At 43.3% G+C, this 11,167-nt stretch overlaps 1 protein-coding gene across 9 annotated transcripts; it reads left to right on the plus strand.

Moving 5' to 3' along the window:
* Nucleotides 1-247: 247 nt before the first annotated feature.
* Nucleotides 248-9,394, plus strand: PDP1 (pyruvate dehyrogenase phosphatase catalytic subunit 1). 9 transcript variants are annotated; one of them, XM_032421852.1, is made up of 3 exons: nucleotides 248-528; nucleotides 1,361-1,395; nucleotides 5,281-9,394. In XM_032421852.1, the coding sequence occupies exons 2-3, from the start codon at nucleotides 1,365-1,367 to the stop codon at nucleotides 6,936-6,938; spliced, it is 1,689 nt and encodes a 562-aa protein (XP_032277743.1). In that variant the 5' UTR covers nucleotides 248-528; nucleotides 1,361-1,364; the 3' UTR covers nucleotides 6,939-9,394. The 9 variants fall into 9 exon arrangements, with proteins under 9 accessions (XP_032277743.1, XP_032277746.1, XP_032277744.1 ...); XM_032421853.1 differs by lacking the exon at nucleotides 248-528 and adding an exon at nucleotides 594-610; XM_032421854.1 differs by lacking the exon at nucleotides 248-528 and adding an exon at nucleotides 681-697.
* Nucleotides 9,395-11,167: the final 1,773 nt, after the last annotated feature.

The following is an 11,167-nucleotide window of genomic DNA, read 5'->3' on the forward strand; positions in this document are numbered from 1 at the left end:
GGACCCCAGCTTTTGGGGATGCTGGGGCGGGCTCAAAAGCTTCTTCCCTACCCCGCCCGTCGCCAGCCTATTCAACGCCGCCCCGCCTAGCCGGTCGCAGGTCCCTAGCGCCACGCAGCCCCACCTTCCACCCTGCTACCAGGCGCGGTCACGTGAGGCGGGCCCGTGGAGCCAATGAGCGGCTCGCTCGGAATGGAAGGGATTGTCTGACCCCCGTGACGACACAAAGCTGGCTCGGAGTGCGCTGCTCTTCCGCCCCGCCCTCCCCGCCTCGGGCCGGGCCAGCTCGCCTCCTCTCCGCCCACTCGCCCTTGCGCAGCCAATCCGGAGGCGGGAAGTGCTCGGGCCCGGACGTTCGGGCGGGGCAGTGTGGCGGCCCGGCGGGGCAGGGAGTGGGCCAGCTGGGGGCCTGGGGCCGCACTCCGGGGAGTTAAGCCGGGCGGTCTGGAAGGAGTGCCGGGTGGTGCCGCCGCCACTGCAGCGGCCGCCTCCTCGTCGGGAAGAAGCGGCTCCTCCCCTGCGTGCCCGGTTCGTATTCCCTGCTCCCGGCCCCCAGCCGCCAGGTCCGGAATCCTCCGCTACCCGCCCAAAGTTGTGAGGGGGTTGCCCGGTGCGCGTGGGGAGAGGCGGCCGCGGGCGTGCGAAGGGCGGGCCGGCGGCGGCCGGGGCGGGGGAGGGACGAGCCCCGGAGCGCTAGGTGCGCGCGGGGGCGTCGGGGCTGCGGGCGGGCGTGGCGGCGCCGAGGGGCAGCCGCGGGCTCGGGGTGGGGGGCGGGCCGGCCGCGGCCGCTGTCAACGCCGGGGCGCCGTGGGGACCTGCGGGAGGGTTAGCTCTGGGGAGGTGCGGCGCCGACGGCGTGGCGTCTCTGCCTGAGGGTCCCCCGTACGCACCGCGGGGTCCGGGGTGACCCTACGGCAGCCTGCCGCGCGGCCGACCCCTGCCTTAGGCTTCTGGACCGAAGCCGGCGCAGCGTGGGCCGGGCGGGGTGCGCAGCGGGTGAAGGATGCCGCGGGCCAGTGGGCTCCGCGCCCGGGCTGGATGGAAGGGCCGGTCCCGGGGCGCACCTCTACTCGCTGCTGGGTCCCCGCCGCCTCGGGCGGCGTCCCTGACTCTCCTGCGGGGTGGGTTTGTTTGGTTGGTTTCCTTCTTCTCCCCACCCCTTTCTCCCTGCTCCATCCTTCCCCCCCCCCCTCCCAGCCCCATTCCCGGGGCAGGAGCGAGAGCTCGCCCCTCCTCCGTGCCCGCCTCCCCCGCCTCCTCTAATGAGCATCTCTGCCTTGCTTTCAATGGGCCGGTGCTGCTGTCGCTGCTGCTGTCCGCGCGGGTTGTGGATGTTGTCGGCTCCGTGTTGTGATGACAGGAGAATGTGTGTGTGTCCCGGGCCCAGACGAATTGGTAGGTATTCACTTAACTACCTGCGTTGGGTACCCAGGAAGGATGGTGACTGCTCTTGTGTGTGGATGGTTTTAGGTGGGTCGCCGTGGAATTAAGGGGTGAGGTAGGTAGAAAAAGGGGACAAAGGGGTCCTGGACCCGGATAGCTTTGATACCTTAGTGAGTGCAATTTTCAGGTAGGGACAAAGGAAACGAATCAAACAAGTGCTGGCTTGGGGCTTCGGGTCTTCTGAGGGAAATCGCTTTCTTCATTCTTGTAGAGATGACGGGAGCTGTGCAATGGCTAGGCATTTCCAGAAAACAATGAGAAACTGAAAAGTCTTTATACAGGATGTTTAATGCAATTGGATTACATAAACTGAGGTTCTGACACATTTAATGACTAGTATAGCTTTTTTTTTTTTCTCCCTGTTTACACCAAAAGCTTTGAAAGCTGAAGAGCTCCGGAGTCGGTGCAGTATTAACAGCGTTTTCTAATTAATCTGGTCCGTGAGTTTATTGAATGAAGTGGAACCCTTTCTTGGCACAGGCTGTGCCCAGCACATCAGTAAGAATGGATGGGTCTCTCTCCTGTTTCGATTGCAGTGCATCTTTTCTTATTAGTCATGGGTAAAAGGGGCCAAATTGGCCCAGGACTAAGATGCCGCATATAAGGTGACTGAGTCTGGATCATGGGATGGGAACTTCTCAGTGAAATTGTGGTCAGAAATCACTTGAAAATATGACACTGCTCCAGTTTACCAGCACTGTACCTTGTTGCTGTTCTTACTTGTCTAATCAAGAGCTTTCTACTTCATTAATTTAGCGAGTTTGTCGGCAAAAGTTTTGATTTCGTGGGGTTTTGTTGTTGAATCACAGGATATTCAGAAAGATACCCTGAGTTTTTGAATCCTCACTTATGGTTTAAAAAAGCATTTGGAAGTACTCTGACTTCTAAGGCTATCTGATCTGATGGAGAGAATATATCCTGTACTGGTGGTGATAGAACACTTATTAATCACAGAGCAGGGTTTTCATTTCTCTTAGAGAATTCCATATTCTCTAAGAATTTGTCTTTTGAAGGCATGTTGGGAGTTGGGGAATTGGGATGCAGTCTCAGTCCATATGCTAAGCTCTTGAATAACTGAAAGATACAGTTGATAAATTCCACTCTGCTTTTTTTTTTTAATCTTAAGAACTTTTGCCTTGCAGGAAAAATGTATTACCTGAGTATTTGAGTGCTTGCTGTTTGAATTTATGTATTATTCAGAGCATCTGCTGCATGAATCAGTACTTTTGCCACAATATTTCATTCATTTTGCAATCAACTACAAAAGCAGAAAAATTGTCAAAACAAAGTATTTAAGGAAAGTGCAGGTTTCTTGGACTTGTTATTCCTTGATTAGACATCACATAACCAAATGCTATTACGCCATCTACCAAACCCCCCTGGCAAACACATACACACATACGCACACACACAAAGTAGTAGTTTGATTCAGTCTACATTCCATGCAGAAACATTTCTTCTTCCTGTAAAAGTCTTAATTAAACTTTAAAATAGCACGAATGCAAACTTATCTAAAGTTATAGAGAAAATTTTTCTTAAGATGGGCATCTGTTTATATTTTTAATAATAGAAAATCTTTATACAAAGCATGAAATGAATTAATGTGCTTTCTGCATGCAAATCTGACGAGACATGGTTTATGTTTGGAAGCCAGTGTCATGTGGCCCAACATTTGAGCACATCTCCTGGCTCAATCATGTACCCTTAACCTTTGGATGACTTTCAGGTATATAGTTTGAAGTGCAGTTATTTAAGTGGTTAGTCTTGATAGATTCCTTTTCTTCTGGAATTTCTATTTTTCATTATTGCATTTCAGAATGCTTATTTAGTTATTGATCTTATTTCCAAAATTCTAATCATTACCTTCTGTTGCCTATGCTTATCTTCAGTTTCTTAAATCCCTCCTTAAATAGCACATTTAAAATAATGGTACTTTCTATCACTTGCAAAAGGGGTTCTGTATGCCTGGCTTATGCAGTCCTTATTACTGAAGCAAACAAGAATCAGTTATTATTCAGTGTTATTTTCTCTGCTCTCCCACATCCCACTTTCACTTCTCCAATTTCTTGTCGAAGGAGGGTACCTGAAAGTAGTGTAACTTATAGCTAACAATCTCTGTGGTATTTGTACATTTTTTTTTTTACCTGTAATGGGTTCAAACTTAAGAAGGAAATGTTGATATTAAGACTCAGATGGTTTTCGGCATTATTTTTTGTTTACTGCATGTGTTTCCTTATTTAAAGCGTTTCTGGGTTGCCTGGGTGGCTCGTTCGGTTAGGTGTCCTACTCTTGATCTCAGCTCAGGTCTTGGTCTCAGGGTTCTGAGTTCAAGCCCCATGTTGGGTTCCATGGTGGGCATGGAGCCAACTTAAAAAAGAAATAATAAAAGTATTTCTAAAGTCTGTTTCAAGTTATAGGGGAAATGAATTTTTTGAAGCAATGCTTCAAGAATTCAGGGGAAATATATGTTAGAAGGAAGAGAGGTTTTTTTTCTTGCATGAATTATTTGGATTAATGATACACATTCATAAAATTTTCTAGATAAATGTTTGGTAAAATATTTTCAGTGTCATATAGTATTACAGTTTTTATTCTTGATTTATATGTGTACTTTTTTTATACAAACCTTAGACTATTATTTCACTATTCGTTAATTGCTTTCTGAAGGCAAATGGGTACTTTTTTTTTTTAATGTAAGAGGAAATATTTTTCTAGGGATTGAATTTTACTTGGGATTCAGAATGGATGAAAATAGTATTTCTATAGCTTTCCCTTATGGTTGATAAGCAGGAGAAAATGCTAGCAAGTAAATTAAATTCCAGAACCGAGAGCATTTACATTACTAACAAAGTCTTAGAGCTATTAGTATACTTAAACCTCTTTTTTAATCACAAAAGATACAGTAAATTAAACAATGAAAAACTGAAACCAGCATTTGATTTCAAAGCCTCACTTCAGCTAACACTTATAAAAGCATAGAATCCCAGAAGAGGCCTTCAATAGCATCTGCTTCTGTGTGTTCACTTACAACCTAGGGAAGTGAGGCCCAAAGAGTTAAGCTGACATTTCTAGGGTTATTAGGCAGGTTGGCGGCAGACCTATGTTCCTAAGCTCACCAAATTGGCGCAGTGGTCTAGAGAAACGTAGTTTGCAAGACCGTCCACTGGGGTGCAGGAAGGGAATACTGGAATTCCTATTTTTATTCATTATGTAAAATTTTTTCTATATGTTACAATGAACATTATATTAACACAGTGGTGTATGTATATAACTTACAAAATAATTCATGAATATATATATATATACACACACACGTATATATATCTGTAAGGGATGCATTCTAACACCTTTTTGGTGATAGCCATGTGTAATCAAATGTTAACAATTGACTGCAAGTCTAGAAATGGGATTTTCATTACTGGGAGGAGTCCCTGTGCAGTATGGGAGATCCAGGGCCTTCTTGAGGCTAGAGAGGGAGGAGGGTGATTGGCCAGGTAGGCTGCCACTGCATATGTTATATAATCTTCATGTCCTCGGCTTTTCCCAGCCACATCTATTGTACGTTCTGTACGGTCTATGCGGCACAAAGAAATGTGAGGAAAAGAGAAGAGGGAGAGCTAGGCTACAGTCCTGGCTCCACGAGTGACGGAGAACTGTGCTTAGCAGAATACACCCTGTAGAAGTAGTACATGGTAGGCGTGTAAAATACAGCGCTTCCGAGCACAGGGCTTAGCATGTAGATTCACCTGCTGAATATTTGTTACAAAAGCGAGGCTAGATGAAGTGATGTGAAATGTAACTGCTCCCTTTGTGTGTGTCTGTGTAATTGCTGTCTAGGAATCCCCGTCAGGAGCTCCAGCCTGCCGCTGTTCTCTGATGCCATGCCAGCCCCGACTCAACTGTTTTTCCCTCTGATCCGGAACTGTGAGCTGAGCAGAATCTATGGCACTGCGTGCTCCTGCCACCACAGACATCTGTGCTGCTCGTCCCCGTACCTGGCGCAGAGCCGCCTGAGATATGCGCCGCACCCGGCGTACGCTACCTTCTGCCGGCCCAAGGAGAGCTGGTGGCAGTACACGCAAGGAAGGAGATACGCTTCCACGCCGCAGAAGTTTTACCTCACCCCTCCACAGGTCAACAGCATCCTGAAAGCTAACGAATACAGTTTCAAAGTGCCAGAGTTCGATGGCAAAAACGTCAGCTCTGTCCTTGGGTTTGACAGCAATCAGCTGCCTGCAAATGCCCCCATCGAGGACCGGAGAAGTGCAGCCACCTGCTTGCAGACCAGAGGGATGCTTTTGGGGGTTTTCGACGGCCATGCAGGCTGCGCTTGTTCCCAGGCGGTCAGTGAGAGACTCTTTTATTATATTGCCGTCTCTCTGTTACCCCATGAGACTTTGCTAGAGATTGAAAATGCAGTAGAGAGCGGTCGGGCGCTGCTGCCCATTCTCCAGTGGCACAAGCACCCCAATGATTACTTCAGCAAGGAGGCCTCCAAATTGTATTTCAACAGCTTGAGGACTTACTGGCAAGAACTTATAGACCTCAACACCGGGGAGTCTACTGATATCGATGTCAAGGAGGCTTTAATTAACGCTTTTAAGAGGCTTGACAATGACATCTCTTTGGAGGCTCAAGTTGGTGATCCCAATTCTTTCCTCAACTACCTGGTGCTTCGAGTGGCATTTTCTGGGGCCACCGCTTGTGTGGCCCACGTAGATGGTGTTGACCTTCATGTGGCCAATACCGGCGATAGCAGAGCCATGCTGGGTGTGCAGGAAGAGGATGGCTCTTGGTCAGCAGTCACTCTCTCTAATGACCACAACGCTCAGAATGAGAGAGAACTGGAACGGCTGAAATTGGAACACCCAAAGAATGAGGCCAAGAGTGTGGTGAAACAGGATCGGCTGCTTGGCTTGCTGATGCCTTTTAGGGCTTTTGGAGACGTAAAGTTCAAATGGAGCATTGACCTTCAAAAGAGGGTGATAGAATCAGGCCCAGACCAGTTGAATGACAATGAATATACCAAGTTTATCCCTCCTAATTATTACACGCCTCCTTATCTCACTGCTGAGCCAGAGGTAACTTACCACCGATTAAGGCCACAGGATAAGTTTCTGGTGTTGGCTACTGATGGGCTGTGGGAGACGATGCATAGGCAGGATGTGGTTAGGATTGTGGGTGAGTACCTGACGGGCATGCATCACCAACAGCCAATAGCTGTTGGCGGCTACAAGGTGACTCTAGGACAGATGCATGGCCTTTTAACAGAAAGGAGAGCCAAGATGTCGTCGGTATTCGAGGACCAGAACGCAGCAACCCATCTCATTCGTCACGCAGTGGGCAACAACGAGTTTGGGACTGTTGATCACGAGCGCCTCTCCAAAATGCTTAGTCTCCCTGAGGAGCTTGCTCGGATGTACAGAGACGACATTACAATCATTGTGGTTCAGTTCAATTCTCATGTTGTAGGGGCATATCAAAACCAAGAATAGTGAGTGGATCTTACCCTGGCCGTTCCCAAATGAAGTAGATTTCAAGAGCAGATAGATTTGTAAAAGATACTAAGATAATAAACATTTCCAGTGGGTCATTCTAAGCATTTACCCATTTGATAACTCTAGCTGGTCAAGTACTCCAAATTGACTTTGCAGCAGGGTTGAAGGATCATGGGAGTCTCCTTCTGCCTAGCTCGGACCTCACGGCACCTGCACTCGCGGCAAGTCAGTTCCTCGTTGCAAATGTCTTGTGACATTGGCTTCTTTTATCAATCTGAGAAAATCAAGATGACCTGGCAAGTAGGATCTTGAATAGGCCCAATGCCAGGATCTTGCTGGGCGTATTCTCTTGGTAAAAGGGAAGAAACATTACTGTTCAACCTGCAGACCCTTTTTGTCACTAAAATTACAATGTACATGAGAATGTTTATTTACTGCATGATTTCCTAGATATACAATCTGTGCATTATTCATAAAAATTTATTTTAGCCTGAAGTGGTTTTCAAACCCAGTACTTTAAGCCATAAATGACTGAGAACCAAGCAATCTGAATTTGTGTTTGTGATTATTTGACTGGAATGCTTCTTAAATGGAAAAACAAACTCTGCTCCCTTCCCCACCCCTGGTTACCTAACGTAATCGAGATATTTTCTGCTTTGCCACACACTTGAAGACGACAGGGTTTTTGGTTTCATCCACTCTTATACTGATGTTAAAAAAAGATTTTTTTTAGTTTGTAGTAATGAAATGATTTCATTTCATTTAGTGTGAAATAAAAAGATCCAGAATAAAAAGAAGAGACTGTTCAGTTCTTGTCATTTGTAGCCACCAACACAGTCAGGCTTATCTTGTAATCCCCAAAGGCTTGGCATGCTGTGTGTGGTGGGTAGACTGCTGCCAGGAAATCATACTCCCCATTCAGTAGTGATAAGAATGTTCCCCACTTTTGGAATATCAAGGCTGACATATATAAAATAAGTTTAAATATCAAATTGGGGAGTAAGGTTTAATATTACTTTTGGGTGTTGAGGCTGGGGAGGGAGTTTTTGTTTTTCCCCATGTAGACATAGGTCTACCTTTAAGTAGTTAAAATATTTGGTTTAAAAATGACTAAATGCTTTAAACATATTGTAGCTTATAAATAGAAATCTTAAGATACATACACAAAAAGTTTTAAAAGGTAACTGTTGTGCATGCCTGATGCTTAATAGATCCCTTAGTAGCATCAAGTGTTGTTTGCAGCAGTCTCTGTAATTATATGCAGTCCCTTCTAAAGCTGTATCAAAGTAAATGAAAATAAATATATTCAAATTGGCTTTTTGGGAGCTTATTTGATATGCATCAAATGGCATTTGTCCTGTGTTTAATGGTGACCTGTGTACAGCTGTGCATATATTTTCATCACTTACTCTAGCATCACTGTTAAAAGAATGGCTATGACTATGTTTGATATTCACATAGATTTTAAGACAACACGTGATCAGCTTTCCCTTGTACAATTAGTTGAGGGGTTTTAGGAGTCTTTCCAATTTCTGTAGAATATGAACTAGCTGTTCAAGGACTTCTTCTGGACTGTGGACACTAAAGCAATGTAGAACTGACAGTAAAACTTGTTCCAGCTGAAAAACAGACTCAGGCAGGTTGTCACTCAGAGCAGCATATAATGTTTGTTTTCTGAGTTGTTCCCCACCCCCCACCCCCCACTTTTCCCCTTAATTCAGCTTGGAACTTTTCTTCCAGGCAGCATTTTGGAAGGGGGAAGGCTGTACTATATATTTATTTCTAAATGTTTTGACAGACGTCATCTTTTAATGGAAGTATATGTAGACTGCTGTAGCAATTAAAACCCATTTTCAGGCTACTGTTTTAATTTCTCTTGAACACCGCCACTGAAGAGTTCCATGTTATTATATACTTAATAGTCTCATCTCTTTTTAGTACAGTATATATAAATTCAGTTTCCAGTGGTCACAATCAAAATAGTAATTATTATTGCACAAGAAACTTGGTCTGCAGTCCAAAAGCTGGTCTACTCTCTAGAAATGAAAACGCAGTGTGGAGTTGACATTGTGGAAATAAAAATAATTGGATGTTAGAAATTTGTACTATCATCTAAAAGCAGTTGTGATTTTATTGTAATTGGTTGTCACTGTGATGTGATATTTAGAATTAAAGTGGAGAACACATGTAAACTTTCATAGTATTTAGCCTTAAACTTTTTTTTATTATGGAACCTCTCTAACGTGCATCAACCTCTGTATTTATATTTAATCAGTGGCTCATGATATTTATAATACGCCCTTAACTAAGTGGAATGGTGGTATGTTTCACAGTACTTGGTGAAAAACCTGTGTCTTATAAAAGATGTATCTGTACGAAGACATGTGAAAAGTTTATATTATTGGTCACAGAAATGCCCACAGTGAATTAAAGCTTCATATCTGCTTTCTGAATGGCCTGTGTTGGTTTTTAATAATAGTAAGATTTATTAGATGTTTTACGACAGTAGTTATACTTAACTTTAGAATCCAGTAGATAATTAGTACTTAAAAAAAAAACAAACATATAATTTACATTCAATAAAATGCACAGATTTTAAATATATTGTTTGGGATTTGGTGACCACAACCCCAAAAAGATACACAACTTTTCTGTAACGGAAAATTCCCTCTGCCCCTTTCCAGTTCATCCTTCAACAGGTAACTATTGTTCTGACTTCTACCACCGTAGGTTAGTAGTGTTGCTTATTCTAGAAATTCACATAAATAAAATCATATAATATGTACTCTTTTGTTCAGTTTTTTGAGATTCATTTATGTTGTTGAGCGTATTCATAGTCTATTACCAAGGAACATTCTATCATATGAATATATCACAATTTATCCATTGTTGATGGACATTATCAGCTCCTCCCTGTCCTCTTCTAAAGCCAACTTTTAGATAAGCAATTGTCAGGAGTACCCTTGTTGAAGCGTGGCTTTAACTTTGCAAATACAATTACAGGTGAGTTTTATGTTCTATACCTCAAAGGCAGGACTTTTTAAAGAAATGCCCTTTAAAAAAGTGATGACAATCTTTCATGGTGAAACTTTGAAGGGATTGAGGAGCGGTCATTTGCTGTTGACTTCTCTGTACCTCTCCCACTGAGAATTTTGTTGAGTTAATTAAGTTCGTTAAGTGATTGAGCTAATGACTATAAGAAAAAGGCAAATTATGCGTTGGGTTTTTGATGGTTTTGGTTTATCAGTCAAAGCACATGCCAGACTATGAGTTGTTGTTAGCTTTGTCCTTGGGTATAGCAAGAGTGTGGAGGTAACTTTATTATGCTTGGTCAATAGTTCACGTACCTTTTTCATAAATAGTAACTTCAGAAGCTGAGTCCTGGACAAGCCGGGTAAATGAAGACATCTTAATGGCATCTGAATTGACTTTTTACAGTAGGAAGATCTTTTCCTTTGTTCTTTTCAGACTTGACTTTGAAAGCCAAGCTTAATCCTACTAAATCCTCTCTGCCCAGTTCTTATGACAAAATGTATACCTTAGATTGAATCCTAACAGTGTACAGCATTGTTTTCTAAAGAGCTCTTAAGTTACAAGTCTTCTAAGCAAATATATTAAGAATGATAAAATTCATGTATTTCATGTGCCATTAATAGTGATTATCCAATGCACATATTTTAAGGACCCACACAATTTAGGCTTTATTATTTAGCAATATTTAGGTTCATAAAATGTGCACATACCCAGTTTTAAATTGTTCTAGTAATTTTTGAACTTTATCTTCTTCGTCCATCAGGATTTTCAGTTATTAAGGGGAGGGCCCATGGGTTTTGTTTCTCTTTTTAAGCCAACACAATATGAAGTGGATGTTCAGCATTCACTTTATTTTACATTAGTAATAATCAAAACAACAGCAACCTGAGTGAACTTTTAAGTTGAAGTTCTGTCCCTCATTCATCAGAAGTTAAGTTCTTAGTCCAGATGCAGAGAAATAATTTATTCCTGTAGCTACAGTTTCATTTGATAGTTAAGATTCAATGATTTCTAAAACTTGATCTAGTTTCCTGTTGCAAAGAATTCATATTTAAAAGAATTAAAGTGCCAAATTGTAAATTAGCACCTGCACAAGTTTAGCCCCCCAGGGGAGATGGCTTCCTGTATGGAAGGGGAGAGATATCAAAGACTCAATTGTCAAATGAGTCATTTGGACCCAAAAAGCTAATTTA

This window comes from Phoca vitulina, unplaced genomic scaffold (genome assembly GCF_004348235.1).
Source record: "Phoca vitulina isolate PV1807 unplaced genomic scaffold, GSC_HSeal_1.0 scaffold25, whole genome shotgun sequence".
Classification (NCBI taxonomy): domain Eukaryota; kingdom Metazoa; phylum Chordata; class Mammalia; order Carnivora; family Phocidae; genus Phoca; species Phoca vitulina.

Coding starts and splice junctions, on each gene's coding strand:
- PDP1 (XM_032421849.1), top strand. CDS start 1,263: ATGAGCATCTCTGCCTTGCTTTCAATGGGCCGGTGCTGCTGTCGCTGC. Junction 1,396..5,280: donor TCCCGGGCCCAGACGAATTG/GTAGGTATTCAC, acceptor ATTGCTGTCTAG/GAATCCCCGTCAGGAGCTCC.